General features: G+C 30.9%; 1 protein-coding gene across 1 annotated transcript; it reads right to left on the reverse strand.

Moving 5' to 3' along the window:
* Positions 1-8,612: 8,612 nt before the first annotated feature.
* Positions 8,613-13,355, reverse strand: LOC148763474 (rust resistance kinase Lr10-like). The gene is made up of 4 exons (XM_088804361.1): positions 12,874-13,355; positions 10,594-10,700; positions 10,474-10,503; positions 8,613-9,928 (listed from the first exon to the last, which is right to left on the reverse strand). The coding sequence occupies exons 1-4, from the start codon at positions 13,353-13,355 to the stop codon at positions 8,787-8,789; spliced, it is 1,761 nt and encodes a 586-aa protein (XP_088660487.1). The 3' UTR covers positions 8,613-8,786.
* Between the last annotated feature and the right edge of the window lie 1,462 nt (positions 13,356-14,817).

A 14,817-nucleotide genomic window follows, 5' to 3' on the forward strand; every position in this document is an offset into this window, starting at 1 on the left:
TGGAGTTGAAAATGAAAGAAGTGTAGCAATCTTTTCATCTTGTTTTCTTTTAAAGTTGTCACACCTTGGCCTCAAGTTTTCTCGAGGCCTTCTTTTTTCCCTACTTCCTCATTGGATTGCATTCATAGTTAGGATGTTGTTTCTATTGAAATGATCAGCTCTTTTTTGCCTCAGGACCATATTATTAGTCCGTCGTACAGTTTCAACTAAAGTGGTAAAAGTAAGAAGAGGTAAGGTTTCCAAATACACACTATATTCATCGAACATACCTTGGATGCATACTTTGACCAGTTTTTTTTCATCATGAAAATCTTATATATCCAATACGCGTTTCTTGAACCGTTAGATGTACTCCATAAGATCTTCTCTTGCCTTCTAATGTTCTCTCCCCAGGTCAATGAAGGTCACTTTTTCTTGGGTAAAAAATAACTTTTCCCTGAACATCATACACATCTAGTTCAAAGATTCAACTGAGCTGGGAATTAGATTAACATACCAAGTGTAGGCTTTCTCAGTGAGGGACTTAAAGAACTCTTTTAACTTCAAATCGTCATCTAAGCTTGTGACTCTTAAGGTTTCTACAAACTTCATGACATGTTCCTCAGCATCATCTGTCTTGCCGTTGAATTGTTTGAATTTGAGCTGGTGTAATCCTTAGGGTACGACTTAACGGCTACCTTAGCAAGATAAGGTAGTTTCAAGTCAAACTCTAAGAAGTTAAGACTCTTGTTCTTCTTATCAAATAGCTTCTCCAGCTCTTCCTTTATGACAAAACTTTGAGCGTTAATGTAAGGAGTTACTGTAACGAGATCGCCTACAATAGAGGGATTGGTGGTATTAAGGAGTGGGTTAGTCATGCTCTCTCTATTTCTTCCATTTTCATTGTTGTTGACCACATTAGCGACATTTTCTGTTGGCATAGATAGAGGTTGAAATGTTATGGCAGTTGAAAACACAAACTAGGTGATGGCCTCCATCATTCGCTTGTTGTTTTCCTCCAACACTTGCATAATTTCTTAAGAACCTTAAATCATTTTCATGAGCTCCTGGACATAGGTGGGAACGGCCATTTCTTAGTTGTCGAGAAAACTCTTCATATCTTTTGATAAAAAAATTTTTGGCAAATTTTTTTCACTTATTGTAATCATTCATCTCTAGTGGAGTTGCTAAAATGTAGAAGGTTCTTTTGGTAGGGAGAGAGGACATGTTGCAATAAGTGAAGCAAAAGGAACTAGAGGTGGCAGAGAGGAAGATTGGAGTAGTCCTTAAAGCGTAAGTGCTTTGATGGCAAATGGAAAGGAATAAGAAAGGGTGGAGGAAGTAATGGATTGCAGCGGATAGGAAAGGCTAAGTAGAAAGAATGTTTGGAGGAGTATTGAGAGAACTTTCAAGATAATCTCTTCTGGGTTTTTAATAGTTTCTTATTACCTCCCAACCTCCAAATCTCTAATATTTATATGGAAGAGGAGCACTTTCTTAGGAGTAGTTAGGAGAACACATTTAATTAAAAGAAAACGTGCTTATCATGGAAGAGCAGTTGAAGAACAACTTACGGGATATGAAGTAAATGACCATGTAGTTGGGTAATAGGCATAAGTTTTGGGTAATGGAGTAGTGACACTTGATAGTGCACCGCATGTATTCTTAAGGAAGAAAGAAAGAAAAAAAAGGTAAAGCTCATATACTTTAAGGAAACGTTAAAGGAAATCCTTTTTACTATCTCCATATTTAAGCTACCAAGCCAAGCTCTCTAGAACATCCTAATCGTGAGAAAAACTTGTGAACCCTGTCATTCGTTCTAAGTTACTTTTACTTCCCTGAATGAAATAGCCGCTCCATGCTTGTGCCTCTTTTGTAGCACAACACTTCAAGAAATAATAGTTAGTCAAAATTGGGCATCTACAATTAAAAAGTATGCTTATCCTTAGTCTAGATAAAGGAAGATTGTCATTAAGAAGTCAATAACTGGTGGAGAGCTTTGCTGAATCATAATATAAATGGACATCAAAATATACAAGAATTTATATGCTAGAATTTTGGATTCAAAATCACATCAAACTTTGTAATTAATAACATAATTGGATGAGACAAGGTTTTCAGAGAGAGAATTGGATGACAAATTATTAAAAAGCTGAAGCTAATAGGATATTTTATACTTAAATTCTGATACACCCTTCACATGTAAGCTAGATGAATCATAAAAGGGTTTTGTGCATGAACCTAAATGCATAAGAAAGGTGCAAGCTAAAGAAGATTAAAAGGTGGTAGAAGAGTTCTATTGGCACAAAAAAACTAGCTTTGGTGAGAAAGTAACCTAGTATAGTTACAAAAGAGAGATAGCTACTTGTAAAAGTATTTGGCAACTCCAATTAAAAAAAATCAAGCCTCTATACAAAAGAGCTTTCGAGTAAAAGCATTTAAGAAAATACAAAAAAAAGATACTTCATTCTTATGCTAACTGCCTCTAAGCCTTATGTCCTTGAGTCAAAAGACCTTGATTAAAAGAAACTCATTGCCTGCAAGAAATCATGATAAAGTATCCAAACCAACAATCATCTTCTTCTTATCATCTTCATCAAGGTTAAAAGCCTCATCACAATCGTTACCTCCACTGACTCAAACGTTGCACATTTCCTTTTGTTGGTCCTTAAGTTTTCTTACCTAATTATGATCTCAACTTTCCCTTCAATGTGCATTAATCATCCTTTTTCCAAATCATAGAATCCCTTAACCTATGCCACCTAGACATCACCTACTATGGCTTCAATCTCTACCAATCTTTGAATAACTTCTTCCTTTTCCCCTTGAAAATATCTCTACCACATCATAGAATCCCTGACCCTATGCCACCTAGACATTACCTGTTGTGGCTTCAATCTCTACCAATATTTGAATGACTTCTTCCTTTTCCGCTTGAAAATATCTCTACCAATCTTTGAATGACGTTTTCTTTTTCCCCTTGAAAATTCAAACCAAATATTTTGCATAGTTCCCACATGTCCTCTACTTTTTTTTTTTTAACACTGAATTTCACCTTCGAATTTCCATATCAAGCACTAACTCTTTGCCTCGATCATCTTGTCCTATAACTTCATTTTTTGCTGACCCTTCCATCTGAGTACCTTGTGACTTTCTCCTTTTGTTCTTCCCTATTGACCTTAGCTTGGATTTTCTATTGTTCCCTTTCCCCTTCCCTTTGTTGCTTCAGCCTTTACCTTTTCTCTTACTCTTTTAACCAAGACCTAAGGAAATCCTCCTCATAATATTCCTCACTCACTTACTCTTTCTTCAACCATACTACCCATGAAAATATCAGCTTCTTCATTATCAATAATGACTCGTTGTTCGTCTTCCTTCTCATCATTGCTAGTTTGTTTACCGACATTACCCTATTTTTTATTGTCTTCCAATCTCTGATATTCACCATCAAGCCTTCTATCTTTGTATCTTTCATTTTCCAAACTCCCTAAATTTAAACTCTTATCCCCCAAAGTTTGGTCTCTCCCCATGCCAACTTCCTCTCATCGTCACTTTTAGTTCCATTTTCTCCTTCGTCTCTTGTTCCTCAATAGATCGGGTTGATTTGGTTTTCCACTCTACTCCACTTATTTCCTTATTGTAGCCCATCACTTTAATTATAACATTCATGGCTTGCTCACTACTCTTTAGCCCACCATAATCACCTTTTCTTGGATAATTAGTAGCAATTGAACTTTGTTTCACTACTCTTCTTTCATGTGGGCTCATTTTCTCTATGTCCGCTACACCTCTTAGCCCATTCACTACCCCATTGTTATCCTAGCCCAATTCCTTTTTATTTGTTCTTGTAAATTAGCTCACTAAATTTGCCTTGTCAACCCAACCTCTTAATTCACTCATTCCTTTAGCTTTGCCTTCTACTTCTATCTCAAAATCCAACTTTGACTTAACCTTGTTCACTGACCCTTGATTAAGTTTTCCGACTGTTTCCTTTTCTAACCTACTTTCTAAATGTAAACTTTTTCTTAACTCTTGCAACCTATAGTTTACCTCCTCTGAAAAAGCTTGTTGTAGCTTTATTTCCTTGTCTTCCCTTTGTGGTATTTTCTTAACAACCTCCCCCACCTTTAATTCAAATTTGTTTGCTCTATTAGATATTTTTTCACTGCCTTTCCATGCTTTGTAGTTGTCAATAACACCATACCCCTTCTAACTCTGTTCCACCATACGTTCTCTCTCCTCGCCACTATCTCTACCTCAACCTCTTCTATTTTGCGTGATGTTCTTCTCCTCTTGCAATTTTTCCTTTCCCTTCGAATATCTTTCTAGATCACATCATTCTTCAATTCCTATTATATTCACAAAGATGTTGAACATTTTTCCTTATGCTTTTACACAAATTCTTCTTAGTATAACAGTTCTACTCGTGACTCTTACAAGAATAAAGGCTTGGTCAAACCTCTCTCTCCTATAAGTGTTTCTGTCAACTGCTATAAACTTCTCTCAACATTCCCCAATGGCTTTGAAAGTGTTTGTATGCCATAGGCGTAAGGGTACCTCAATTAATCCTACCCATAGTTTCATGTCCCTTTCTTCGTTGACAATTGAGAGTGGAGTTATCGAATCACACCAAACCTTTAAGAGATCTAGATAACTCTCCAAAATTATCTCCATCTCCTCCTGATCGCCAAACATGATGAGATATGAGAGCCTTTCTATAACTCTTAACTAAGCATTTATCCCTTCATTAGCAAAATTCACTTTGATGACTCCATATGAGACTTTGGTTTTGAGCCTTGCCATAATAGAGCTATTAACCCACATCATTTCATCTTCTGGAATGTTGGTTTTAACAATGACCACCTCATTTCCATTTGACAGATTTTATTTCCTATTACCTCTTAACTCTTTTACTCCCTCCTTGTCCTCGATACTTGTCTTCACCATCATTTCTGTAATTTTCAAATTACCACTTACCTCCCTTTTAGTTCCATCTTCCCTTATCACCTTCCTACCTTCCCCTATCATTGCATCCTTAAATGTTCTGCCATTCATTTCCTATTTTTTCTCGTTTTTCTCATGTTGGAAGTAGGTGCTATCACCTTTTCTTTGTACTTTAAAAATCCTTTTCATACGTTCAGCTTTGCTCACCATAGCCCATCTTCCATCCAACCTTTAGTGACCACCCCATTGAAGCGCTTTCTCCATTTCATGTTGTTCCCTATACCTAATGAATGCGAATATAGACATTTTTTCCTGATCCTGGAATCTCCATTTCAGAATGTACAGATCAACTACCTTACCATATTCTTCAAAAAAGCCTTTGATCACTGACCAAGTCACTCTCTTACTGAGGTTGTATGCATAAATGGAATACAGACCATCTAACCATCTCCGGTCACCCATGATCTCACTATCCCAAGAAGGTTATATGATTAATTGACAACGTTTAGTCATATTGCTGATCTTACACATACTGAGTGGAGAAATAAACTAAAAGATTAAGGATGCTACTAAGGAAGCTAGGTGACAAATTATCCTAAAAGCTTAATGTTGATAAGGAAAGAGTTGGACTTTATATTTTAGGATCTATTAAGGATAATGAAAAAAAAAATTCTTAAGCACAAGAAATAAAAAGAAGCACTGTTCCAGCATAACTAATTGAAAGATCAAATCATCAATTAATACCCAGAATTGATAAATCACATCTAAGCTTATCATAAACAGTAAAATACTCAAAACAAGAAAAAAGAGAAAATAAGTACTTACGCAATGAAGCAGGTATGTCAAAATAATGTATAATGCAATCAGCATCAATAGGGGAATCTCTAACCTCATCAACACAACAACTTTCGTATGTTGTGTTTTCCATTGCAAATAACCTGACTTTATTACCTAACCCAAGTTTCTTTCTCAATGAACCACCTTCGTTGAATGTTTGAACAAGTCATCTGGGAACTGAAAAAACAAAGCACAATTTTTCATTCAACAAATAAAACAAGAAAAAAAAGGAACAACTAGAATAAATATATATTATATTCATTTACCTGCAAAGCAACTCTGGTGAAATTCCTGTATGGAATGAACTCTACTGTGCAGTTGATTTCAAAGTTCGATTCCAAGTCCATGGCTGCTAGGTGACTGGCTCTCCCTTCGGGTGCTGGTCCAAGAAGAAATATGCAGAGAGAAGTGAGACGAAAACAAAACCAGCCTTGGGCTAGGGATGGCGTAGAAGGCCTAGCCCAATTCAGTCCTCTCAATTTTATTTTGTCGTTAAAATAATTTTCTTTTGAAACTTAAAGGAAATTAACATGTTAAAATCATTTTCATCTTCACTTGTTTGAGTACAATAGAACTCACTAAGAGGGGAAGTAGCAAAGAAATCTCCAGCAAATATTTCTTCTATCATGATGGTTTAAGGTTTTTTTTGGGTTTAAGATACATAGTTAAATTGATTAAAGGGTTTTTTTTTTTTGGCATGTAAGGAAAGAAATTGATTTAAGTTGGGAAAGGAATTTTCATTAACAATTTTAATAATGTATTAGTAGAGAGTTTGCTATTTGAAAATTTTATATAGTAAAAGAATAATATTTTAAAAAATCATGAACTATTTAACAAAATTTAAATAAGCATTTATTTTTTTATTGTGTTCAATTAGGTTCTTATATTTTTATTTTGAATCAAATATATTTTTGTAACTAACTATTGATTAACTATTATTAGTCAAGACGTCACTTATCATTTTATGGTCAAGTGATGTTGACATAGAAAGTAAAAAGTGTCACGTGATCATATTATCATATCACATCAACATATCACATCACCATCTAACATTTTATGTCAACACCACGGATGTAAAATGAGAAGTGAGGCTTTGATTGAAGATAGTTAGTAAACTGTTAATTATAAAAAAGACAATAGTTTGTAAATTGATATCCGTATCATGTGTCAAAATCTTTTTTTTTTAATATCGAGTATCAAGTATCGTATCGTATTATAAGATACAGTAAAAAATTTTAAAATTAATTATAAATAATATTTATACATGTAAAATAAAAAAAATGAAAAAATATTATATTTTTTAACAGAATTGAAGATTATAGAGCGTAAATTGAAAGGATGATTTTTTAATTTAAACTCTCAATGTTTTCCTTAATAATATATTTTTAAATAAAATATACATTTCTACATATGAATTTATTAATTAAAAATTTAAAAAAATTTATCATGTTAAAATTAAAAGAGAATTTGATTTTTTAGTATTTTTTTTAAATCTAAAGATTGAAACTCAAAAAATAATTTTTCATGTTCAACTCAAAAAATAATAAAAAAATAAATTTTTAATAATTAATTAACATTAAAATTATAAAAGCTACATGGACTGTATCGTATGATACGTCCTGTATCGTAAGATATATATCGCATATGGTGGGTTTATCGTATGATATAATTTCAAATCTTGATTAGATGCGATACAACTCTAGATACGTATAGTTTTTCACTAATATTGTATCGTACGATACGTATTGCGTATAGTACGATATTAATAATTAATTAAAAACCTATTTAACTCAAAATAAAAAAATAAAGATATTATTAAAGGCAATAAAAGAATAATAATTTATTTAAATTTTTAAAATTTTGATTATATACTATACCAAAAGAACTGTTCTAAATAGAAAATAATGGATTAGTAAACAAAAAAACTAAGAGTAAGGGTTTAGGATTTATAAAAGCATATGTTGCTCATGTATTTGGACATTTTATTCTATTATTTGAAACTATTTTATTTCTCATGGGTTAACCATACATGGAAAAAAATCACATTGTATGTAAGTTAGATTAACATTGAGGTCTTTATAACCAATCTTGAGATGTAATTAAAATAGGATAATTAGTTTTCTCAAAAAAAGAAAAAGGTTAATTAGAATTTTTAATTACTTAAGAAAGCAATAGAGTTAAAAAGATCCATTTCCTTTTTTTTTATTTTTCATTTTCCTAGTAATAATCAAATTTTAACAGTGATTAAAAACTTTTTATTATTATGTTTCAGATTTTTTAAAAATAAAAATGTAGGTATTTCTCAACGTTATCCAACCACATCGTATTAAATTGACACATTTTAAAATTGTTTTAGTTTAAAATTTCAACAATTTCTCATCCAAACACATCTTAAAGGATGTTATCGTTGCTAAAGGTCATCTTAAAGATGTTATTCCAAGTGTTAAAGACTTGGGTAATAAATAACGCTGGGTTCACTGTTTTTGTCAATTTTTTTCGTGGGTTGACTCTTTTGTATCTATTATTAAAATGTAAACTATTGTAACATATATTATCGTTTTTATCTACTTATTGAAAAAATTGAGTTCAAATCCTTGTTTATCTAATGAAACAAATTAGCAAGTTTATGCTTTATGACAATATTCACATCCTAATTAACTTAAATGAGGGCAAACAAGAAATAAATTAAATTAATTATCACAATCATGCATGTATATATGAATAGATATCAAGAATTAAATTGATATACAAGTGCCATTAGAGAGTTCAACTCTCCTCCATCATTTTTATATTCATTACTTTTCAATATATTTTTAATCATCATTTATATCAATGAGTCCACAATTCGTAAATTAAGTCCTACTTAAATGAATAGTAATTAAAAAATATTAAAAAGTAACTAACATAAAAATAAATAGAAGGAAATCAAAATCCTGCATCAGGGGTAAAGGGGGAAACAAAGATCCTACATTAGGGGTAAAGGAGCAGTACATATTAAAATTAATGGTTTCCATATTCCACAATATTTACATTTGAGGCACTTCAATGCTCTTCGCAGTAGCATCAAGGGTTGACGTCGTGGACTCCTCTTCCCAATTGCTACTTGCAAAATCCTTGGATGACCCTTCAAGAGATAATAGAAAAGGTTTTGGAGGTACTTCAAGGAGCTCAACTTCACCTTCAAGCATTTCCAAGACCTTACTTATTGAAGGACGATCGATAGGCTTTATTTGTATGCACCAAAAAGCAACCATGACCATTTTCCTTACAATTTTTCTTTCACTTTCAGTGGCATCTTCTAAATTTACATCCTCCCCTTTGTCAAATCGATCATAGATCCATGAAGGAAAATATACTTGACTAGATTGCTCAGCTAATGCATTCAAATTCCTTCTTTTTCCCACCATTTCCAATAACAACATTCCAAAACTATAAACATCAGCCTTATGTGAGATACTCCCAATGTTCTTGTAAAACAATTCTGGAGCAATATATCCAAGAGTACCTCGTGCTGCAGTGAGAGACACAGTACCGTGATCAACTGCATATAATTTTGCTAGGCCAAAATCTGATATTTTTGGAATGAAGTTCTCATCTAGAAGAATGTTATGCGGTTTGATATCAAAATGTAAAATTTGCATTTCACATCCTTGATGCAAGTATTCTATTCCTCGAGCCACTCCAATTGCAATCTCAAATATTTTTTCCCAACATAAAGTGATATTCTTTTCTCTTGAAAATATGATCTTATCCAAAGAACCATTTGGCATAAAATCATAAATAAGAGCGTGTTTTGATCCTTCTACACAAAAACCAATAAGTTGTACCACATTAACATGATGAATCCTTCCGATAGTAGCAACTTCATTGATGAAATCTTGCCCATGTGATTTCGACATTTCTAACAATTTTATTGCAACAAGATACCCGCTTCGAAGCGTTCCTTTGAAAACTGAACCATAACCACCTTGTCCTAATTTTTCTTGAAAACATTTTGTCATCCTCTTTATTTCTGAATAAGAATATCTGATAGGCATTAAATTATTTTGCATTTGAAGGAATTCTTCAATTGTATCGTCTATAGACAAATGTCTCCTTCGAAACTTAATCAACACAACTGCAATCAAGCATGAAACCCCCAATAGAGTTCTAATAATAATATATACTCCTGTACAAGAGAATTATTAATAGAAAGACATCAGCATAAATACACAAGACAGGGAACTATATATTATTTTAGGAAGGGAATGAAAGTAGCACTACTTTATTAGAATTGAAGTATCATTGTTATCTTCTTAATTATCACAGATAGTAGAATATTTGTTTTGAAATAATGAAAACACAATTTTTTACATAGCTATGTATAAGATAGCAAAAGCTTCGATGACATACAAGGCATATTGATTAACTAACTATCTATCTATTTATCTATACTAATCAATAATATATAGTGTCATTAGTTGTCCACTAGGCCTAGGGGATTAAATTGGATATTAGAAATTGATCACTCCACCTTGGGAGTCTTTAACTCCGATTTTAAAAAATAATTTTTAATAATTACTTGCTTTACCTAATTAAAAATATTTTTTTTATCTCCATCCATCGGAGGTGTAGTATCTTGCAAGTCAGTAGTTGCATAAATATGGCACACTAGGTTGTCATGCACGTAATCTTTAAAGCTTAATTAAGCCGCTAGTAAAAAGTGATTCTCACCTGTGATTATAAGGAAATCAACTTGGGTTCCTGTTAAAAAAGGGTAAAGATTATTTTAAAGCATGTAATAAGGAATAAACAAGGGTCACGAGCAAATTAAAGATGAAAAGAAAAACATACTAGAAGTATAATAGTACGCAGTAGTCTCTCGCGATGGAATGCCGTAGGTAAAAAATATTCGAAAGCTTTCCAGATAGTTCGAAATGATAAACTTCAACCGCCACAATCTGTGTCAAAAACGAAAAATTATGTGAGAAATATATGGAAGACGTTCAGTTCAAAGATTACAACATTTTAGAAAAAAAAAATGACCATTTTAGTATTTAATATTTATCAAAAATTTCAGTTCAAGATCAAAATCTTTTATTTATTTTTTTTCAAATTAATAGATTTTATTTATTTAAAAAATTGATGAAAAATGTTAACAATTACCATTAGTGAGATTAATGCTTGTCACGTGAGAATAACCTTTAACAAATATAGAAATATAGATTTGCATAGTTAGTCCTATATAGGGTTGCCGATGAAAAAACAAAAGAAAAAGTTTAATATAGGGCCACAAATTTTTTATTAATTTGTTGTGCATGCTTGGCTAGTGAGAATGGCTAATCATTTTTCCCAAATCCTAATCTCTTTCAAGAATATGTTTGGTTTATGAAATGACTTCTTTGAAAGAAGGCGGAATAGCCATTATTGATCCTCTTTGGTAATGACAATTTTGGGTGTGCAAGAATAGACTAAAAAATTATTAGACAAAATTACTCTTAACCAATATTAAAAAAACTATCCTATATAAGACAATTTTTTTTTTTCACATTTTCTTTCTCTTTCTACTCGCTTGCCTTTCTCCTTCTCTTCATAAATTTCCTCCACCAATGAAAGGTGGTGGAGGGTGATTACAACAAAGGTGCCTTCAAGGCTGGGTTTGGTTGCCAGAAGCGTCAATTAGGTGCTCCACGATCAGATCTAGTTGTTGGAAGCACTAAATTTGGCACTCCATGACTAGATCCTTATCGATCAGATCTAACACTATATAGTTCAATCCGATTGTGAGAAGCACTGTTCTAGCGCTCTAGCATCCAGATCCGACCACAAAGCACAAGATTGGTGCTCCATTATGCTAGTCACATCTATAGTGGTTGATTGACAAAAAAATTTAAAAATAAAAACCAAAATAAATTTTAAATAAATAAGTTTAAAGTTTTAATTATAAATTATGAAAAATTAATATTTCAAATTTAAAATTAAATTAAAATTAAAATTTTAAATTATTAATAGTTTATTATTTTAAAAATAAAGAATTAAGATTAAAATAAAATAATCATATTAATGTTATAATTATAAATTATTAATATTTTCAAAAACAAAATAAATAATCATATTTAATCTTTAGATAAAAATTGATTAACATTTTTAATAAATTATAAAAATAAATATATTAAATTAAAAATAAAAAGCTATTTTTATTGCTTATTCTTTTATTATTTTAAAGTTATTTTTAACTACTAAACCTTATAATAAGTTATAATAACAATTTTATTTCATGAACCAAATTATATAATAACTATTCATATCTTATTCTATTATTACATAATAATCATTCTATTTTACAAACCAAACGTGCTAGTAATATTTTGATTTTTCATAAACTGAATCTAATCATATAAAATGCTTCTTAAATTGAATCTAACCAAATAAAATGTTTTTAATAAAATCAAATTGACTCAAATCAAATTTTATCGATTTGAATTCAACCGTTCAGTTCTTTGATTTTTTCAAAAATGTTATATATATTATTAATTAAATTTAAAAATAAAATAAATATATTTATTTTATAAAAACTAAAAAGTAATATAAAATATGATTAAAAACACCGTTCTTTTTTATTTGGATAATTTCAATTTTTCTCAATCAATAGATAGAAATCAAACCAAATGGAATACGTATTTTTAGCAACCAAATTGGGTGTATTAGAAAACCGAAACCAACTCTAAGGTTGGAATCAATTTTCCATTATTTTAAAAATTTTTGCTTAGTTCTAATTCTATATATGGGGCGGTAATCCCAAACTCTTTTCAGTATTTTTTTTAAATGGATAAAATTGTTTTAAAAAATTGGATTTTGATTTTAAAAAAATAAGTTGAATTGTGAAATAAAAGATTTGGTAAATATTAGATATAAAATGAGCATTTAACCATTTATTTCTAGGTAGGGAAAAGGGAATTTGATGCTATTTATAAAAGTATGGTATACTGCCATTAAACAGATAATTTGATGTTTTTAATTTAAATGATCAACTACTAGTATTGTTTTTGTACTATTAAATTAAACGAATGTCCTCAAAACAAAGGGGGAAGAAGGGGGGAGGGGGAGAGTGTTGATGCTCCAAATTAATCTTACATCTTTCCAAGTGTAATTTCGTTGCTGGAAGTAAAAGAAGCAGGTGCGCATTTCCACGGCACGTCATAACCCTTGAGAAACATCTGGTGAATATCGAAAATAGAGAGACCGCTGATACTCGAAGACCGAAGCTGAAAGGGCCGCGGAACCTGGACTTCTATGATGCAGGATTCATGCAAATCAATAGCGTTGCGTATCTCTCTGCCATCTACAGCATAAAAGTAAGGGTGCGGAGAGAAGGAGGCGTTGGCGCAAGGAGAGGCATCTACGTAGAGTGAAGAGTTGATGGCCACTTTGCAACTTATAAAATACATATAATCAGATCCGCATGGAAAGGATTTGGGAAGAATGGAGCATTCATCACTCTTCAGACTTCCATCCACCAATCGAATTGTTGGAAAGCCGTCATTATAAAAGATCTCCTGAACATAGAAACTTCCATTATATTTTAATAGTTCAAAGAATTTATTTTTAAATATCATGACAAATATTTTAAATATAGACAACTTAACTACTTTTGAATTGATAATATTTTAATAATTTTATTATGCAAAATAAAGAAATTATAGACTATCAAGTCACTAAAATGTGTTACCTATCCCACTAGCATATTTGAAAGAAATAAAAAAGACTTTTTTGAGAAAAAAAAGATTTTGTTTTCAATTCATTAAATAGAAAAATTTTATATATTTATTATTAAATTTTAAAAATGATTAATTTTACTTTATTAATGAAATAACACATTTTTTATATAAAAACTACACATTGTGCATCAAATATAATCCCAAAATTAATAGTCTAACTCTTACCAAAAGAGAAAATTAAAGCACCAAGCTCAGGGAAAGCAAAATGAAAAAGTCATAGAGAAGTTGTTGGGTACTTGCGTTGACAAGGAAAAACCTGTTTTTCATCTTCTCTTTTAAAAAGATAAAGTCAAGATATAGATTGCACCAAAACAATCGGCAATATCAGTCAAGCATTCTAATTAATGGTTGACTCATTGACCCGCTATTCACCTTCACATTGTGCGACTTAGTTTATTAATATGTGAAAAATTAATGTTCTTCAATAATTATAAATAATGTCTCAACATTTTTTTCTTAATTGATGTGACGGTTTGATTTCAGTATTTCATTTATGAATTTATTGATAGTCTAAGGATGAAGTTTGCTTTTAAATTTATCTAAGAATTATATATTATATTCAAAAATAAGAATAATATTTTTAAAAAAATTAATTATTCAAAACTTTTAAATAAATTTTTATTTTTTACTATATTCAATCAAATTTTTATATTTTTACTTTAAATTAAATAAACTCTGATTTTTTTTTTCCAAAAAAAATTTTTCTTGCCTAACCAAAATTGGCATTTCCATCTTGTTCTTCTCTTGGTGCTTGATCGCCATAGACTTTCCATGGCTATACAAAATTGTATTTCCAAAACTTCACGGAAATTTTTAAAGTGTGTAACAAAAGTTGTGTTATTTTTGTGCTATCAATAAATGTTTTACACAATAGAAGTTAATTATCTATTGAATACTAATTGGAAAAAAATATTTTGAACAAATATATTACTTTTGAAATGAAGATATTTTAATAATTTTATTAAGTAAAATTAATAATCTAATTCTTATGAGAATAGAAGTTAATTATCTACTAAATACTAATTGGAAAAAAAGGATAAAATACGCTCATCTCTTAAGTTTTAACTATAATTTCATACGAGTCCATTAATATTGAAAATGGATAATCTATCCCAAACATGCAAACGGCGTTAATGAAAAAAACATAAAATATCTAAAATACCCTTCTTCTTTCTCTACTATTTTTCACTATTTTTCTTTCTTTTAGGTCGATCGGTAGCACTCTCTTAAACCAACTAGCCACCCCACGACCAAATCTAAGAGAGCATTGAGGAGGGAAGCACCGATGTTCCCCAGAATC

The sequence above is a fragment of the Theobroma cacao genome, chromosome 3 (assembly GCF_053813885.1).
Source record: "Theobroma cacao isolate CCN51 chromosome 3, ASM5381388v1, whole genome shotgun sequence".
NCBI lineage: Eukaryota > Viridiplantae > Streptophyta > Magnoliopsida > Malvales > Malvaceae > Theobroma > Theobroma cacao.